The sequence below is a fragment of the Gymnodraco acuticeps genome, unplaced genomic scaffold (assembly GCF_902827175.1).
Source record: "Gymnodraco acuticeps unplaced genomic scaffold, fGymAcu1.1, whole genome shotgun sequence".
NCBI lineage: Eukaryota > Metazoa > Chordata > Actinopteri > Perciformes > Bathydraconidae > Gymnodraco > Gymnodraco acuticeps.
Window position 1 is genome coordinate 99,229 of NW_022992158.1, and position 20,818 is coordinate 120,046.

At 40.7% G+C, this 20,818-nt stretch overlaps 1 protein-coding gene and 1 long non-coding RNA gene across 6 annotated transcripts; both read right to left on the bottom strand.

Annotated features, from left to right (window-relative positions):
- Positions 1 to 36: 36 nt before the first annotated feature.
- Positions 37 to 17,558, bottom strand: LOC117538619 (gastrula zinc finger protein XlCGF49.1-like). Of its 5 annotated transcripts, none has more exons than XM_034204485.1 (4): positions 15,903 to 17,558; positions 14,585 to 14,647; positions 13,001 to 13,058; positions 37 to 1,412 (listed from the first exon to the last, which is right to left on the bottom strand). In XM_034204485.1, exons 3-4 carry the CDS (start codon positions 13,031 to 13,033, stop codon positions 633 to 635), a joined length of 813 nt encoding a protein of 270 aa, XP_034060376.1. In that variant the 5' UTR covers positions 13,034 to 13,058; positions 14,585 to 14,647; positions 15,903 to 17,558; the 3' UTR covers positions 37 to 632. The 5 variants fall into 5 exon arrangements, with proteins under 5 accessions (XP_034060376.1, XP_034060373.1, XP_034060375.1 ...); XM_034204482.1 differs by having other exon boundaries at positions 13,001 to 13,066; XM_034204484.1 differs by lacking the exon at positions 14,585 to 14,647 and having other exon boundaries at positions 13,001 to 13,066; positions 15,903 to 17,557.
- On the bottom strand, positions 2,246 to 6,628 carry LOC117538620. Its single transcript, XR_004567878.1, has 3 exons — positions 6,091 to 6,628; positions 5,634 to 5,797; positions 2,246 to 5,259 (listed from the first exon to the last, which is right to left on the bottom strand). It is a non-coding gene; the product is annotated as an uncharacterized LOC117538620 (long non-coding RNA).
- Positions 17,559 to 20,818: the final 3,260 nt, after the last annotated feature.

The following is a 20,818-nucleotide window of genomic DNA, read 5'->3' on the forward strand; positions in this document are numbered from 1 at the left end:
GGAACCGAGTTTCGGTTCCCAACCCTAGTGGTGACTGGGTCTTTCAACCGAAAAACAACCCCCTGATTAAGGACTTCTTCCAGGAGAATAACGTCACTCTTCTATACTATCCTGATCTAAATCCGATTGAGAACGTTTGGGGATGGAAGGCAAGGGAAGTTTACAAAAGTGGACGTCGGTTCCAGAGCGTGGATGCCCTTCGTGAAGCACCATATGGAGCAACGTTCCCAAAAGCCACCTGGAAACACTCGCATCAAGCTTGCCTAAATAAATGTTTGAAGTTATCAACAACACTGGTGGGGTAACTCATTACTGGGTTCATTTTTTACACTTTAATTTCTGTTTTTTTTGGCTATTTTCTTAAATGTTTTATGCGCTGGTGATCAGCCTGTTCGAGTTTAAATTCAGGTTTCAATAAATTGCCTACTTTCTGTTTTGGTCTCTTGCTACTGTTCCTGTTTTTGCATTTTGAAGCTCTACTTACAACCTGGTTATGATCCACCAGTACAAAATGGGAATTCTGGTAATTTCTCCACCCGGTTTTCAGATTTTTGTTCAGGAGTGTATAACAATACAGCTATCAGGACATTAGGAGAAGTAACAGCTGGCTTGGCTCTCAAAGTTATTCAAAACTACGCAATGTGAGTGCGCTCGTGGCCTTTAAGTTGACTACCTTGTGCAAAGGCTTTCCCACATTGTTCACAGCTGTATGGTTTCTCTCCCGTGTGAATACGACAATGTTTTTTTAGATCACTTGTTGTAGTGAAAGTTTTCGCACACCATTCACACCAGTATGGTTTCTCTCCTGTGTGAATACGACGATGGACTGTGAGTTTACTTGATGTAGTGAACGTTTTCCCACATTCTTCACAACAGTATGGTTTCTCTCCCGTGTGACTACGATGATGGACTTTGAGTTTACTTGACGTAGTGAACGTTTTCCCACACTCTTCACACCAGTATGGTTTCTCTCCTGTGTGAATACGATGATGAATTGTGAGTTTACTTGAAGTAGTGAACGTTTTCCCACACTCTTCACAGCTGTGTGGTTTGTCTCCAGTGTGGATTCGCTGGTGAGTTTTAAGGTGACCTTTCTCAGTAAAGTGTTTGCCACACTGTTTACAGCTGTAGGGTTTCTCTCCAGTATGAATGCGCTGGTGAGATGAAAGGTTGCCTTTCTGCGCAAAGGTTTTCCCACATTGGTCACAGCTGTATGGTTTCTCTCCAGTGTGAATACGATAATGTGACTGAAGTTCACCTTGAGTATTGAAAGTGTTGCCACATTGGTCACAGCTGTACGGTTTCTCTCCAGTGATAATGCATTGATGAATCTTTAAAGTATTAGATGTTGAGAAGGATTTGTTACACTGGTCACAGATGTGAGGTTCGGTTTGCTTTCTTCTTCTCCGTTCCTAAAATATACAGCGAGAGACAAAGAGTTAGTGAGAGGCCGTCGTGCAGAGATCTACAAAAATGAAACAAGCCCATTTGATTTTATATGATCAAATCATACTTAAAGGTGGGGTAGGTAAGTTTGAGAAACCGGCTCGAGATACACTTTTTGTTATATTCCATGGAATGCTCTTAACATCCCGATAGCAATGAATATCTTAAGTGCTTTGACTAAAAAATCCATCAAAATATGTCATCTGTGGAAGCAGTAGTACTGTAAAAAGCACGACCAATCATTTTAGCCGGCCCGGCTAAAATAACTGGATGGCCTACCTGCCTGTCAGCCTTCCATCTGTGCACAAACTTATCTCGTGCCCTCATTGGTCATGTGCGCATTCGTGTGCGTTGGAGGAGGGGCTCTGTAAGAAAGTGGCAGATTTTCTCCGGTTGTGTATTTTCAAATTCTAGCGCACTCGAGCTGGTTTCTCCGAAATTACTAAATGAAATCATAAACATATAAATAAAGTACTCAAATTTCCCTTTAAGTACTGTTAATATCTTCACAGAAAATGCAGAGGTTTTTCATTTCACTCTTTTAGCTGACATTTAATAAATGCAGGTACATTTTTAGCAGCTATTCATACTAAATCAGTTGCCTTGTCCCTCCCCCTGGTGCCAGGACCAACAGATCCATCTCTAGGCTCCGCAGCCCTGTCCCCCCATAAGGCTTTGCAGTCTTGCCATGCTGTCCATTGAAAGCCAGTTGACTAGAAAGCTGGACTTCAAGGACTTGATCAGTGACTTTGCCTGTAATGGCGCGTTTCCACTGCAGGCCTCGCTCGGCCTCGCTCGGTTTGGTTTGGCCTTATTAGGCCCGGCTCACTTTAATGCTGCGCTTCCATTACAGTTTAGGAACTGGGGTAGTTACTATAGTAACGCAGTGTAGGCGGGGCGATCAGCTTTTTGGCGGGCGGAGCGACGCTGCATACAACTGCCGTGACGTCATCTTCAATGCGACACAACTCACAAAACACACAACAACAATGGAGGATGTGGAAGCCATCGTGTCCTTGCTTCTTGGTATGTGGTTTTTTATCACAGCAAGAAGGAAAACTTTGTTTCGGAAAAGGCTGCTTATAGCACGACGTAATACAGAAGAAGCTGAGGGGAGACTTATGGCAATCGTACAACGCGGCAGAGACTATTCCAGGACGACTCAACGACAACGCTACTCGGTAAGCTAACGTTCGCTAACTAGCAATGTGTTTCACGCTCACTATACGACCAAAGTGTTTCACGCTCATTATATGACAAAAGTGTTTCAAGTATTTAATAAATTGTAGCTACCACTTTTACGTATTAAAATATGTATGCTTTTGTTTGTGTATTTCAGAAGTTAGGTTGCCACCGCAGACCATGTGTTTGGATGCTTGACCGAGCAACCGAGTGGTGGGGTGTGATTGTTCCATCTTTCACACACACTCAGTGGGTGAAGAACTTCAGGATGTCTGAGGAAACCTACGTCTACCTGTGCAACAAACTGCGGCCAGCGATGGAGAGACAGGACACACCATTCCGCGAGTGTATACCTCTAAAGAAGAGGGTGGCCATCGCACTGTGGAAGCTTGCGACCGGCTCAGAGTACAGAAGCATTGGACATCTTTTCGGAGTGAGCAACACAACTGTGTGTCGGTGTGTGCAAGACTTCTGTGCTGCTGCAGAGACGTTGTTAGTACTGGAACTAATTCGTTCACCAGACCGGGAGCAGTTTGCCGAAATGGCTGCCTACACTGAGAACAGGTGGGGGCTCCCTCAGTGTGTAGGTGCTATTGATGGATCACACATACCCATCTTGGCACCACAGGAATACCACTGCGACTATTTCAACCGTAAAGGCTGGCACTCCATCACCCTTCAATGAGTTGTAGATGGAAAGGGACATTTCTGGAATGTGTTTGCAGGAATGCCTGGGAGCTTGCATGACGCTCAAGTTTTGAGGCTATCCTCATTGTGGAAGTTAGCCAGTCGTGGCAACTACTTTCCACCTTGCACCAGGAACATTGGTGGGGTGAATGCTGGCTATTACATCCTGGGAGACAATGCCTATCCCTTGCCAAACTGGCTCATAAAAACGTTCCCTGACAATGGACAGCTGACAGCAGAACATGTGATCTACAACAAGAGAATTTGCAGAGCACGGGTAGTGGTAGAAAACGCTTTTGGTAGACTGAAGGGAAGGTGGCGTTGCCTCATGAAAAGAAATGACTGTGATGTGAAACTTGTTAAATCAATGGTGCTGACATGCTGTGCTCTACATAACCTCTGCGAGAGTCATGGAGAGGCCTATGATGATGGGTGGGATGCACCAGCAGTAGCAGAGCCTGGGGTAGCAGTGGCACAAGGTGCAGAGGAGGAGAGCACTGAAATACGAGAGGGTTTGATGCGCTACCTGAATAGCTAAATATTCATTGTATACAGGAAACTTGAATGTTTTGGTTCATAACATCATGGTTCAGTGATATACATTTCTTGTGTTTGTAATTATAAACACGACATTGAAAGATTGTGGGCCATTAAGGCTAGTGACATTTTGTTTTGTTTTTATTATTACTACATTGTATTGAACATAAATAAATCTTTTTTTCTCTTTCACATATGTGTTTGTCAAATGATTTAAACAAAAAAATGTTATCAGAATTGACTATTTAGTAAATATTTGATTTTCAAGCACCAGTAAGTACTTCCCCACAATAAGAACATTTGAGCAAATATGAAAGTAAACATAAATACAAATGATCTCTTATCCCCCTTCTCTTTCTGTTTTTTTCTAAATACCCCCTTCCAGTTTATTTGTAAAAGTAAATATTTTTACTTTAAGTAATGTGTCAGTTACCAAATAATGTTTTAGAGGAGGACCTCAAGCAAGCAAACTCAATTTCTTGCTTTAAACCTCTTCTTAAAATTAACTTTTATCTTATGAGCTTTTTCCTAACGGATGGTGTTTCTTATTGCTTTATAAATTCATGTATGTTCATATCTCTAGATCTTAATTGGGCTATTTTTACAATTGTTTTTGAGTGATATTGTAGGCTTTTGTTTTTTAAAGATCCACAAATATGATTAGTAATGGTATTAGTTGTAGCCTATTTTTATTTAGGAAAAATATAGGCCTATAACTTCTGCCTCATGTGAATCTGAGTTTTTGTTCTGCTGATTTAAAGCCCTTTAATTGTACATTTGAGTTTATGATTGGATTCCAAAACTGTAATTTTGTGTGTGAGTGGCAACCCAGTGACTTTGTTTACATGCTCACGAAAATCAGTTTGTTAATCAGATTATGGCAGGAAATAAGATGATGCATTTATCAACAAGAGATAAGATGAGAAGTACTTTATTGAATCCCAATTTGGGAAGTGTTTTTTGTTGCAACATAAAAAGGCATGGCATTGTACAAATACAAAATAAAAAAATGTTTGTATTGCAGCAGCATAAAAATATATGGCATTATATAAAAAAAAAAAAAGGAAAGATAAGAAATAAACAAGAAAGTACAAATGTTGCATTTACAAATGAACAACAACAAGAGAGATGAAACTGAATAATATTAAAATTACAGAGGTGGTTTGTCTTCCTGAGGAGACGGGCCACGTCGGCTGCCCCCTAGAACCTGGCCGAGAGTGTGCAGGAAGGCTAGGTTAAACGCATGAGTTTGAGCGTTCTCCTCCCTTCTCAAGGCCATTTCCTCCTCCCTCACCCGGGCAGCAGCCTCCATGGTCAGCTGCCAGTGCCGATCCACCTGGGCCAGTCTCTGTTCATGGTGCCGTTCCTGCTGTGCTAGGTGCTCGTCTCCTCCTCGTTTCCTCTTGCCTGTATGACGATAAGATAATTATAGCAATAAGAATTAGCAATAACAATGGAAAACACAGGACAGGTACAGGTCACACAAGGATACCATACAATGTATAAGCAGAATAACAGTAAGGATGAACTAAAGACAGTTATGCCCTAGATGTTTACAATGATTGTGAAAGTGAATTACATTATGTCCAGCCTGTTGATAATGAATATAAATATATGTATATAATAGGATGTCACACACAATTGTACTAGCTGCGTACTAGCTAGTTTGTAACAGAGCATTTCCACACAGTGGTATAGCTTATTTTACTTAATGACGATGGATGATCTAAAGTTTTAAAAAAAGTCACAATTCCAGTCGTTTTGCCATGCCTATTTCTTACCTAGAACCACACGCTGCGGTGTCGTGATGGCACTCGGCGTTGGTGTCGGTTCCTCGGCTGGTGTCTGTGGTCGAGTTGAGGTCCGTTCTGATGATGTTGAGGACGGACACTGCCACCACCCGTTGTTCGGGACTGTTCCTCCTCACTAGTCCCAATGGCATCATCTAGAACAGCAACATGACTTGTTAATTCCACAAACTACTGTAGCACAATACTAAATAGCAACAACAACTGTAGAAAAGAAGAACTAAACAATGGTGCATGTGGTGTTAGCAAACAATAGCTCTAGCTAATGCTATCTGCCTTAGCTAGCTATGTAGCTCTTCGGGGCTCCATAAAAGCATGGGTTGTCGAACATAAATGTAAGGATAAAATACTTGTTTGTTAGAAGTGAGCTTTAGAATAGATAGGGACACAACGCTTTCAAGCAAATAACAGAGCGTTAACAAAGACTTACCATGCAGGGACTCCAGTAACGCGGTTGCAGAGTCCAGGCCTCCCTCCCTCCCAACGTTGGCCGGTCTATGGCCATAAATAGTGTCCAACAGGTCGAACCACTTCCAGCTTTTCCTATCTGAACCACTCCGGCCGTTGTGGTCCTTCACGGCTCGATACTCACTCTTAAGCTTTTTCAGTTTTTCCCTACACTGCTGGAAAGTCCTTGAGAATCCGCGTTCGGACAACAGTGCAGAGACCTCCTGAAAAACGTTTAGGTTGCGAGTTGTGCCGTCGAGCTCCCGCTGGATTTTATCATCTGCAATCAGCTGGAGGAACGTCGCAACTTTGTCAATCGACCACGGTATGCTTTTCTTTACCATTTTCTTAGGTTTACAAAAATGCTGCAAGCGTCCCTTAATATATGCGACACTAGGGATTAAGTCGCGCGAGAATTGTGACGATTCTCTCTGACCAATCAGCAGTCGTCACTAGTTTAGCATATTCCGCCCGGTTGTTGGCCCCGCTTGTTGGCCTCGATAGAACCACGATTTAGTTGGGCCAGAAAAAGGGTGAAAAAGTAGCCCCGGGCCAAAACTAGGCCAAGTGGAAACGCAACCAAATACGGGCCCCGCACGGCTCGGCGCGCTTAAAGCGAGCTACCCGCTGCAGTGGAAACGCGCCATAAGAAGGCTAGGCGCTGGGCTCTTGGTGAGTAAGGCTGAGCCAGGGCTCGTAATAACTGTTAAAGGGCAAGGCTATGGTAACGATGATCACTACACAGAAGATGCATGATGAGAAAAATACTTTTCATTTCCATTTCCGTTTTGTTGTCCGTTTACACTTTAATACCCGCTTATTTTGTAGTTGGTATGTATATTTAATTTAAAAATCTGCTTATGTTATTTTTTTTGTTATAGCATTTTATAAATGATAATATTGGTGTTAATGTTCACTTTATTTTAATTTAAGAGGTCATGTATATATTTAAGTTATATTTATTTTGATTTATGAATGTTCCATTCAAAAATGTTATTAAAAAGGCATGTACACCATAAAAGATGACTATTGAGATCTATTGTCAGGAATGTTAGTGTTATATAAAATAGTGAATTCTACTGCAGCAGAATGTTGCACGTCTGCACAGTGTTATATTTTCACCGCTCAGTGTCAGTAAATATTGTGCAGTTAGTATTGGACTACAAGATAGATGCAAGCCTGTACAAGTAGAGTTATTTAAAGCATAAATGAGTCGGTTGGGTTCTGGAGGTGTGGTTACAGCATTGTGCTTGGTTGGCGTGGCCTGGGCCTGGTGGTGGGGCCCAATGTGATATATTTTCATGGGGCCCTAAATCCCTGGCGGTGCCCCTGATTGATCCCAATGTTCTCTCACTTTATGCACTTGCAAATAAAAAGGTGTGCAATAATAAAAGGATTTAAGGAATGTTCACGTAGGTAGGCCTCTCGTGCATCTTTCTTGTGGCATTATCAGCCCTGCACATTTTATTGGAGGTGTGTGACTACTTTCTCACTGAGTTATAAGCCGTCACATGTACATTATGTCTTGCATGTCTTTTTTTTAATCAATATGTTTATTGATTTTCAACATACAAAAAAATCTCATACATAGGACGAAGACATAGAGCCAAAAGCAATACATATATACACAGGACAACTATATTACTTTACATTAAAGACAAATAACAACACTAAATTAAATTGGTACATACATACATACATACAACAAGGGCACTCTAATACACCGGCAACCATCCAGTTTTCCAGCAATAGGACCGTATTTCTGCAGAGGATATCATAGTAATTTACATTTTAACATATTATCACTTTATAAACCAGTTATTAAATAGCTGCAAAGAGTTTAAGCACATAGCCTATTGTAATGTGTGTTCACATGAAAAGTGATAGGATCAAGCCAATGATGCAATTTTAACATATTATCCTGCCCCAGGTTCGTTCAGAAATTGAGATAGGTCATTGTTCTTGGTATACTGTATACAACGTCCCCAGACCTTCTGGAACAGTTCTTGTTTGTCTTTGAGAATGTAAGTGATTTTTTCTAAAGGCAGACATAAAGAAAGTTCCCTAAACCACTGTGCAATACTAGGTTTGCCCAACTTTTTCCATGTTAAGGCAATCACTCTTTTTGCTTGTAATAAACAGATAAATAAAAAAACGTGTTCATAACATTGTATGTTATGTCCATCCGGATATAGGCCAAGTAGGAACATTTTTGGTTCCAGCTTTAAGCTGATCAATAAAATATTCTGTACTGTTACCCTAACCTCTTCCCAGAATTCCTTTATTATTGGACATAACCATAGACAATGGAACAGTGTGCCTTTTTCTTCCCCACATCTGGTGCACGTGTCTGGGATATTAGCATTACATTTATTCAGTTTTTCTGGTGTAATATACACTCTCATTAGCCACTTGTATTGCAGAAGTTTTAGACGCGTATTACCCGTCTGTGTTTGGGCCGCCTTACAAGCTGTGCTCCACTGTTCCAATGTTAGATCTTCCTGCAAGTCATTTTTCCAGGCATTGAGTCTAGAGTTCGAGGATTCTGAGGAGAACGCCAGCAGGAGATCATAGAATTCAGATATGATGCCCTTCCCAAAGAGGTTTTTAATTAAAACTTTCTCCAATATGGACAGAGGAGGGGCCAGCATGAGTCGATCCTGGTTCGCTCCAACAAAGCTCCTGAGTTGCAGATATTTAAAAAAATGTTTACGAGGGATATCGTATTTACTGACAAGTTCCTCAAATGGTAAAAAATTCCCATTATAACTTCCAAACATGTCTTTTAACTGTCCCGCCCCTTTATCAGCCCATAGTCTAAAACCCCCATCGGCATTCCCTGGCGCAAAAATAGTTTCCCCAGATCGGGTTAAACCAGGAGAGATAAGAAGGTTCGTTCATGTAGAGGAAACTTCTGTGTAGCATGCAGTGGAGTCACCGACTCAGGAAGGAGACACGGGAAGAGTCGGAGCTTTGATGTCAAACCACTGTGATTTATTTGGAGTTGGTACCAGAGTATTCACATCACAAATCCAAGAGTCAGAGGTTCTGACTCCACGGTAGAGTTGCCATGTCAATTCTGGAGAGCCTCTCTCTTGCCAGCCCATCTAACTGGTTTCGCAGAGAGTAAACAACATATTTGAGGAGATAGCCTAAACAGTGTGGGAACACAGAGCTACTTGCCTCGGACACTTATGACCTCGAAGATTTTACCTTGGAGTCCACAAATACAGAGAAGGAAGTGTCCCAGTGTACCCACAACACAGACCATCTGTATCCCAGTATTGACCGGTCACAGAATGGGAACAATAACATTGTTGGCTAAGCCGCCTGTGTCCTTAAAGAAGGTAAACAGACATCGAGGTTTGTCCTGTATGTTACTAATTGGCGTCTTATGATAATTATTTCCATAACAGTTCATATATTTTTTAACCTCCTGCCAGACACCAATCATATTTTTAACTATAGGGTTAGGTGTAGTTTTTTTAAGGTTTTTAGGGTTCTCAGAATATAGATAAGTGGGAAGTGGGAGCCTTAAGGAGCAAGACTCAACATCCCTCCACGCCGGAGGCCTCTCCTCTGTGTAATAAAACATCAATGTTCTCAGCTGAGCTGCCCAGTAGTACCACAACATGTTAGGGAACTGTAATCCTCCTCTATCATAAGGCAAGTACAAGAGAGACAAACGGAGCCTGGGGGGTCTGTTATTCCATATAAAATTACTAAACATTTTCTTCATTCTAGGAAAAAAATCTGGTGGCAGGGGGATGTTTTGAAACAAATATAACGGCTTGGGGAGAACATTCATTTTGAGTATATTAATTCTACCCATTAGAGAGATCAGAAGGTTTGACCATCTATCAACTGATTTGGAAATAGACGCTATAGTCGGATTATAGTTAGAGTTCACAATATCTTCCAATTTGGGAACAATCTGAATACCCAAGTAAGTGAAAGTATTTACTGTTTTAAAATGGCCAGCATGTTTGGGTGGGTTAGACCTTTCCTCCGAGTTAAGGAGCATTATGGAGGATTTTGAATTATTTACTTTGTAACCCGATATATGGTTAAACCCTTTAATCAGATCCATAAGGGCCGGTATAGAATTCTCCAGATTTCTAAGGAAGAGAATCACGTCATCAGCGTAAAGAGCTATTCGGTGGTCAAACCCTCTCACATGCAGGGGCGCCGCCAGGGATTTTGGGCCCCATGAAAAGATATCACATTGGGCCCTACCACCAGGCCCAGGCCACGCCAACCAAGCACAATTGCTGTAACCACACCTCCAGAACCCAACCCACTCATTTATGCTTTAAATGACTACCTGTACAGGCTTGCATCTATCTTGTAGTCCAATACTAACTGCACAATATTTACTGACACTGAGCGGTGAAAATATAACACTGTGCAGACGTGCAACATTCTGCTGCAGTAGAATTCACTATTTTATATAACACTAACATTCCTGACAATAGATCTCAATAGTAATCTTTTATGGTGTACATGCCTTTTTAATAAAAAATGTGGATGGAACATTCAAAAATCTAAATAAATATAACTAAATATACATGACCTCTTAAATTAAAATAAAGTGAACATTAACACCAATATTATAATTTATAAAATGCTATAACAAAAAAAACAACATTAGCAGCAGATTTTTTAATTAAATATACATACCAACTACAAAATAAGCGGGTATTAAAGTGTAAACGGACAACAAAACGGAAATGGAAATGAAAAGGCCTGATGGTGGTGCTAAATCAGAGCCTATTACCTGTTCTCAGTCTTTTTCTCATCATGCATCTTCTGTGTAGTGATCCAATATCGTTACCATAGCCTTGCCCTTTAACAGTTATTACGAGGCCTGGCTCAGCCTCACGGCCCGTACACACAGCAGCTTTTGGCGATTTGTCCACCGCTTCCAGCGCATCTCCGCCCATTGACTTTGAATGGGGATGACGTCACTTTCCCTCGCTTGTCGCCGAACTGCATTGTGGGGGGGCGAGGCGAAGATTTCCAGGATGTTCAGGATTCCAAAGTTGAACAATGTTCAACTTTTGAGGCTGAGCTGGAAGCGACAGCCAATCAGATCCGTTTATGCAAATCTGACAGTTCAAGCGCTAGCCAATCAAACCGCGTGCAAGCTGGGAGAACCAGACCCGCAGTTCATTTCTATATTCCACAAAAATGGAGGAGAACTTAGTTATTGCGGTAGCAAATCACCCGGTTCTTTATGACCAGTCCCTATTTGCTTACCGGGATACAAACCGGAGGAACCAGGCATGGAAGGAGGTGGCAGAGGCAGTGGGTGAAACTGGTAGGTTTTCGCTTGTTTGGGGATTTTATATCCAGTTTACTTCGTTGCTAGTTTACTTCGTTGCTAGCAAGCATAGACAGTATCATTAGCCAGCATGGAATGTAGCATAAAATAGCACCATAAACATTAATCTCATAAATGTTCAAAATGTTAAAAAAATAAATGTTCATCATAGCCCTTCCTATTTGACAATAGTGTAGAAGAACCGGGTTTTTTTGCTTTGTATGTCGGGGGCGGGATATTCATGTGATTGGTTGTTGGTCGCGAAATCCCCAAGCTGTCAGACACGCCCAGCTCCAGGATTTTCAAGATTTGGTCAAAGCTGCTGTGTGGACACACCGTTACTCACCAAGAGCCCAGCGCATAGCCTTCTTACAGGCAAAGTCACTGATCAAGTCCTTGAAGTCCAGCTTTCTAGCCAACTGGCTTTCAATGGACAGCATGGCAAGACTGCAAAGCATTATGGGGGGGACAGGGCTGCGAAGCCTAAAGATGGATCTGTTAGTCCTGGCACCAGGGGAGGGACAACTGATTTAGTATGAATAGCTGCTAAAAATGTACCTGCATTTATTAAATGTCAGCTAAAAGAGGAGTGAAATGAAAAACCTCTGAATTTTCTGTGAAGATATTAACAGTACTTAATGTCAGCAAAACATTACAATTATTATTTATAAAGGATTAAGTTTAGCTAACAGACTAATTTCCACCACTCATGGACCACACCCACCTTTTCTTTTGAAAAACTGAGTGACATACTGTCGCCCTTTAGTCCCTCTCTCTTGTCTTTCTCTCCTTTATTTTCTTTCTTGAAAGCCTGACTTTGTTAGTCGTTGAGACATCGTACACACGTAAGTACCAAGTACTAGCATCCCTCCTCACATGCTCTCACTCTCTGCTGCTAGAAAATGCGGTGCCGCACAGCGTTTGGAGGCAGGACCAAACCATTACATGTAAATAGAGGGTGGTGTTCGATGCTTTGGATAATTAACTTTTGGAAGAAAATAAGTTAGATGAATCGTAAGTACATAGTACGGTGGCCCTGAAGTGCAAGACACTACAGCATTTCAGAAAACACCACAGCATTTCACAAAACGCCACAGCATTTCAGAAAACACCACAGCATTTCACATTGGACGGAAAGGGTATTCCTTTAGTGATGTTTGTGATTGGACAGAGCCAGCCAGAGAAGCACTGCTGTGATTGGTTGTTTTTGCTGCCAGTCAAGAAATACTGATATACACCTGAACATCAGCAGGAGAGGACTCTTTAAAGTAGAGACACTAAATACTGATATACACCTGAACATCAGCAGGAGAGGACTCTTTAAAGTAGAGACACTAAATACTGATATACACCTGAACATCAGCAGGAGAGGACTCTTTAAAGTAGAGACACTACATACTGATATACACCTGAACCCATATCTAAATGTAAGAGAATAAACCCGACAATGCTCAAGTTTGTTTCTCTCATTAAATAAAAGTACAGGTTTAAAATCCTCATATAAAATAAATGTACCCCAGTGTAAGGGATAACAGTGTTAGGAATATATTGTGATGAAGTGAACACTGACCGGAGTTCTGGGGGTATCTTTGTTCTCCTCCATGTTGCTCTTTGTGCTCCTTCTCCTGCTGTGTCTCTGAAATAAGTATTAACACTATCGATCCGACCTTCATGCTGCTACTCTAGTTCAAACTGCATCCACCAAACAATATGATTTATCTCGACCTCCCCAAAATAACCAAAATCTGACACGGCTGACTTTTTTTTTTAGCTGTTCTGTCGTCTTTTCCTGCAATCTTCTTCATGCAGTCAGTCAAAATGAATATTAATACGTGGCGTTTCTTTGACTATAGGCAAATATGGGCAACCTTACCACGTGAATCCTACGCAAGGCTTTATAAATGAGGCCCCTGAACATCAGCAGGAGAGGACTCTTTAAAGTAGAGACACTACATACTGATATACACCTGAACATCAGCAGGAGAGGACTCTTTAAAGTAGAGACACTACATACTGATATACACCTGAACATCAGCAGGAGAGGACTCTTTAAAGTAGTGACTCGACATACTGATATCCACCTGAACATCAGCAGGACAGGACTCTTTAAAGTAGAGACACTACATACTGATATACACCTGAACATCTGCAGGAGAGGACTCTTTAAAGTAGAGACACTACATACTGATATACACCTGAACATCAGCAGGATAGGACTCTTTAAAGTAGAGACACTACATACTGATATACACCTGAACACCAGCAGGAGAGGACTCTTTAAAGTAGAGACACTACATACTGATATACACCTGAACATCAGCAGGAGAGGACTCTTTAAAGTAGAGACACTACATATTGATATACACCTGAACATCAGCAGGAGAGGACTCTTTAAAGTAGAGACACTACATACTGATATACACCTGAACATCAGCAGGAGAGGACTCTTTAAAGTAGAGACACTACATACTGATATACACCTGAACATCAGCAGGAGAGGACTCTTTAAAGTAGAGACACTACATACTGATATACACCTAAACATCAGCAGGAGAGGACTCTTTAAAGTAGAGACACTACATACTGATATACACCTGAACACCAGCAGGAGAGGACTCTTTAAAGTAGAGACACTACATACTGATATACACCTGAACACCAGCAGGAGAGGACTCTTTAAAGTAGAGACACTACATACTGATATACACCTGAACATCAGCAGGAGAGGACTCTTTAAAGTAGAGACACTACATACTGATATACACCTGAACATCAGCAGGAGAGGACTCTTTAAAGTAGAGACACTACATACTGATATACACCTGAACATCAGCAGGAGAGGACTCTTTAAAGTAGAGACACTACATACTGATATACACCTGAACATCAGCAGGAGAGGACTCTTTAAAGTAGAGACACTACATACTGATATACACCTGAACATCAGCAGGAGAGGACTCTTTAAAGTAGAGACACTACATACTGATATACACCTGAACCCATATCTAAATGTAAGAGAATAAACCCGACAATGCTCAAGTTTGTTTCTCTCATTAAATAAAAGTACAGGTTTAAAATCCTCATATAAAATAAATGTACCCCAGTGTAAGGGATAACAGTGTTAGGAATATATTGTGATGAAGTGAACACTGACCGGAGTTCTGGGGGTCTCTTTGTTCTCCATGTTTCTCTTTGTGCTCCTTCTCCTGCTGTGTCTCTGAAATAAGTATTAACACTGCGGTCAACACAAAAACAATCTACAGCTAAGAAGTAGCTTAACAGCAGAGGTGGGAAGTACATTTACTCAAGTACTGTACTTAAGTACAACTATAGAGGTACTTGTACTTTACTTGAGTATTTACATTGTATGCTACTTTTACTCCACTACAGTTCAAAGATAAATGGTGTAATTTTAACCCACTACATGTATTTAATACCTTTAGTTACTTTATAGATCTGGATGAATGATGTGAAATATAATCAACTCTTAAATTAGACTTTAGTTCCACCTGGAGTACATTCACAAGCTACCCTGCAGTCTACAAAGTCATTGAAACTAGCTGCACCTTTACCAGCTTTGAGAACACTTTCATGATCAATCATTATAAAACATATCATATATATTATTCTGAAATGGACCAATCTGCACAATAACTACTTTTACTTTTGCTACGTTAACTATATGTTAATGATAATTTTGTTTATAATTACTTTTGGTACTTATTTTGATATTTTGATGCTACTTTTACTCAAGTACAATATCTAAGTACTTCTCCCACCTCTGAAATACAGCATTTGTCTCAAAGTACACAGTGGTGAAATCTTGTTTACTTTCTTGACTAAACACCTCTCAGTGCAAGATATATAAGACAAACATTAATATACTATAGTACCAGCAGTACAAGTACAGCCTTATTTTTAGCCTCATGCTGAAATTGCAGTAAAAGTAGGCCTACTCAGTATTATAGTAAAAGTGCCAAGTATTATCAGTAGTCAAAGTCAGCTTTATTGTCAAGAATTCTACATGTGTTATAACTTATACAGAACATTTGAAATACCGTTTCATGTGACATAGCAAGATACAAACAGGGCCTAGATAAAAGGGGTATAAACGAAGTAGTAATAAGTAAAAGGTAATAATATATTTAAAAAAACACAATCAACAGAACATGAATGTGACATTAGTGCAAGTATTCCTTAGAGCAAAAAGTACAGTTTTAAAGTACTCAGTATTATTAGTAGTAAAAATACTCAGTATTATCAGTAGTAAATGTACGTAGTTTTATAGTAAAAGTACTAAGTATTATCAGTTTTAAAGTACACAGTATTATAGTAAAAGTAGCTACTCGGTATTATAGTAAAAGTAGTCAGTATTATACTCGGTATTATAGTAAAAGTAATCAGTATTATCAGTAATACAAGCACTCAGTAGTAAAAGTACACAGTATTATAGTAAAAGTACTCAGTATTACCCGGTGTTTTTGCTCCTCGTTGTTCTTCAGTTTGTTGATGTTCACCGACTAGCATTAACCACCTAGCATGAAGCAGCTAACAGCAGATAAGATGGTGAAGAGGTGGAATTGTTCTAAAGCTCATCTCGTCTCTTCTTCTCCTGAGAGAAACGGGTTATATTCTATAACATGATATATATATTAATGAAAGCTGATAGAGACTCCGACTGCTGGATGTTTTACCAGAACTGGAGACTGCCTGAGATCATGGTAGAGAGCAGAAGTACCCGGATGTGGGCCCACAAAGCATGCGCAGTAGAGTTGTCCCTTAAGCCCCGCCTCCCATCTCCCGCTCTCTGAGTCTGTATGCAGACCACAGCAAGGAGGCGGATCTTAAAGGGGGTGGATCCTATAGGGGGGGGGCGTTTCCTAAAGGGTTATGAGCCCCGCCCCCCACGTATTTCTTAAAGGTATATGACGCTCTGTTTCTCATTTATTGTAATGCTTTGAATGAATCATAAACGAACTTTGAAAAATTATAATTAATTTGCATAAAGAATGAAGAGTATACAACCCACAGAGAAGACAAATTAATTGACCTATTGACAGATCATAATGAATCCAGAGTCAATTTGATAGTTTATCATAACATAGGATACATTAAACTCATAAATTGTAGGCATATCATTTTTTACTGTTTGTGCAGTGGTAGTAATTATTATTTAAATCAATCAACTACGTTTTATGGAAGATATTGCTGTATATCATTTAACAACATGAGTAGAGGTTTCTGTACACCTAAAATACTGACGTTGAAGTTACTGTCCTGATGTGCATCATTCATTTGTTCATGTTGTGTCTGGTGGTAAGATTAATTAATTAATTAACGTATTTATTATTTTTGAAACATTACAATACACATCAAATACTAAACATGAAATGTATAGTACATACCAATACATTGTACAAAGGACAATATATACAGTACATACAAAGAGGAAAGTCTTCATTAAACATAAACATTTTATTGGGTGTTCTAATTCAGCAGCCACAAAATATGTGCCCAGATTTCATTATCTCTGACTTCATCAACCAAAAGATCAATTTTGATATTTAACATGAACTCAGAAAGAAAAACACACTGTCTGCCTTATACAACTTTTGTTGGTCATCTTTGAATATCATCCAAGTTTTGTAGATGGACAATTTTGCTATTATTAGTATAAGGTTTACACTAGGCTATATATTTCACTATGGGGTGTGGTAAGACCCAGAATGATATTTGGCTATTTCTGTGTAAATTCCACTTTGAACAGAGACAAGATAAGGGCAGCCACTTGAGTTGCCCAAGCATTGACATGAAACAAACATAATGGTCTGTCTCCTCTGTGACCAAACAAACAGCACATAGAGGAGTAGGGACAAGCTTCCATTTGTACAGGTTTTACATATTTGGAAGAATGTCATGTAATATTTGAAAATTGAATTCTGGCAATTGACCCTCTGGAGAAATTGTCTGTAGCTGCCATACATTATTTGACTTGCTGTTTGTCAACCACAGCTTCCCAGTACGTCTGTATGTATGATGTCTGCTTATATTGTTTTACAATTACATCCTGTCAGAACCATGTGTACATTGTCAATGTAATCTTATTCAAAGGAAGAATCAGAGCATAATAAATGAAGCAGTAATACACTAATACTTGCTATGCACCCAATGTCTGATGCATTATGAACATTCTTATAATGTATTATAATCAGCTTATAACACTGTATAATTATAGTTATAAGAACTCATTAATGCTCATAAATGAACTAGTTGATGTGGGATTCAACAATAGTAGGACTCAAGTGTCTCCATTATCTTATGTAGGGTGTGAGCTTGCTTTACTGAACAGGACTATGAAGCACAGCTTCCCAGTATGTCTGTATGTACAGTATGATGTCTGCTTGTATATTGTTTTACAATTACATCCTGTCAGAGCCATATGTACATTGTCCATGTAATCTTTGGGTTTTGCTTCTATTATTTAGAAGCAGGAGCCATTTTTTAGGGATTGCCTTTCTAATAATGATTAATTCACTTACCCAATTCCTTTTATCCTGAAGCTTATGGCATATCTTTAATGCAAATTATACCTGAGTCAATCCAATGTTGATACATTAATGAATTTCCTCTAAGATCCATTATATACTTAGATCCCCAAATGGTCTGGTTTCCAACCTCATCTCCTGTACGGCTCTTTTAGTGTTCCAACCCCTGCTTTCTGCCAGCTAGCCCATCTTTGAATGACACATTGATAGAAAGAAGGAATCCCTGTTAAAATCAAGGTCTTTTCCGAATCAATTGAGAAATAGTTTAGGCAATAGCTTCCAGTCCCCTGATGTTGAGTGATTGATCCATAATACGCTTCAACCAACCATAATGAAGTGCTTCTCTGTGAGATACAAATATATAGCATTTTAAACCCTGTCTCATAATCTCCAGTGATAACTGATATTTTTCAATTGTATGACTCTTTCCAGACCAAATAGTCTAGGGGTAAGATGAATAACTTGGCTTTGGATAAGTTGAGCCTATAAATAAGGGAAAATACTGTACCGTACACCACATGGCTTTAATAAATACATATTGTTTATGAGGAGAGAAAAGCTGTGTTTTTCATCAACGCATAATAATAAATAATATAATATAATATATAATAATATAATATATAATATAATAATAAAGGAAGTTACATCAACACTGAAGGATAAAGATAAGGCAAATGTAGCAGTGAATATAAGATATAGTGGGCCTATCATGGAAAAGCTAAGACATTGAGCTGTCTGAGTGGAAAAGTACAGTACTGTGTTAAAGTCCAACTGCTGAGAAGCCTCAGTGGAAATATACTATGTGAATACTGTGTGCAACAAAAACGCGGGGTCAACCAGATTAAGAACAGAGGCATCCTGTTATGTCCAAACTGATAAGCCACAAGGTTGCAGAACTCATTATTCTCACACTAAATCACCCACCAAGCAGGCGCAACAGTTCACAAGGGCAGTCTTGTGAGTGAAACCAGATAAGGAAGTCCTTAAGTCCTCTGACATCTCGGCAGGCTCGTCAGTCCCCTCCGGCTCCCTGGCTAAATGATGCACTGCGTGCTAATAGAACCGTCCTTAGGGCAGCAGAGCGGAAATGGTGGAAATCCAAACACCGTGACGACCTCCTAACCTATCAAGCTCTCCTCTCCTCTTTCTCTGCTTCGATCTCTCAGGCAAAAAGCACTTTCTTTCAAGATAAGATGCAATCTTCCTATTCCAATCCTAAAAAACTATTTTCCATCTTCTCCACCCTCTTGGACCCTCCAAAAGCTCCTCCCCCCTCCTCACTTCTGTCAAGCGACTTTGTTACCCACTTTGAAAAAAAGGTTAATGATATTCGCTATTCTTTTTCTGACTCACCTTTACTCACCGCTGGGTCACCAGACCTTCCTTCCACCAACACACTAACCTCCTTTTCCCCTCTCTCTCCAAGTGAGGTTCTTACCCTCATTACATCTGCCCGCCCTACCACCTGTCCTCTGGACCCTATCCCTTCAAACCTCCTTCAGACTATCGCTCCTGATATTCTACCGTTTCTCACCCATTTCATCAACACTTCTCTAACTTCTGGTCACTTTCCAAACAGTCTCAAGGAGGCAAGAGTAAACCCTCTCCTAAAGAAACCCACTCTCAACCCGTCTGATGTTATAAACTACAGGCCTGTCTCTCTCCTCCCGTTCCTGTCTAAATCACTTGAACGCGCTGTCTTTAAACAACTCTCCTGTTATCTCAATCAGAACAACCTTCTGGATCCGCACCAGTCTGGTTTCAAGGCAGGTCACTCCACAGAAACTGCTCTCATTGCTGTCACGGAGGAACTGCACACTGCCAAAACTGCATCCCTCTCCTCTGTCATCATCCTGTTGGACCTGTCTGCTGCATTCGACACGGTGAATCATCAGATCCTCCTTCGCACTCTCCAAAAACTTGGAGTTTCAGGCTCTGCACTTTCCCTCCTCACCTCATACCTGAAAGACCGTACCTACAGGGTGACTTGGAGAGGGTCTGAATCCGACCCTTGTCAATTAACTACGGGGGTCCCTCAGGGCTCTGTTCTTGGTCCCCTCCTCTTCTCCTTGTACACAAACTCGCTCGGATCAGTCATTAGCCCGCATGGTTTTTCTTACCACTGCTACGCTGACGACACCCAATTAATTCTGTCCTTTCCCCGCTCAGAGACCCAGGTCGTCGCACGCATCTCTGCTTGTCTAGCTGACATCTCTCAGTGGATGTCTGCTCACCACCTCAAGCTCAACCTTGACAAGACTGAGCTGCTCTTCCTCCCGGGAAAAGATTGTCCAACTCTTGACCTGACAATCAACATCGGCACCTCAGTTGTTTCCCCGACTCAGACTGCAAGGAATCTGGGTGTGACCCTAGATAACAACCTGTCCTTCACTGCAAACATCGCTGCTACAACCCGTTGCTGCAGATACACGCTTTACAACATCAGGAAGATACGTCCCCAGCTGACTCAGAAAGCGACTCAGGTTCTGGTCCAGGCTCTCGTCATCTCACGCCTAGACTACTGCAACTCCCTCCTGGCTGGTCTACCTGCATGTGCCATCCGACCTCTGCAGCTCATCCAGAATGCAGCGGCTCGTCTGGTTTTCAACCTTCCTAAATTCTCCCACACCACTCCGCTCCTCCGCTCCCTTCACTGGCTTCCGGTAACTGCTAGAATCCACTTCAAGACACTGGTACTTGCTTACCGTGCTGCGAATGGATCTGGCCCTTCCTACATCCAGGACATGGTTAAACCGTACACCCCAGCGCGTGCACTACGCTCTGCATCAATCAATCAATCAATCAATGTTTATTTATATAGCCCAATATCACAAATGTTACAT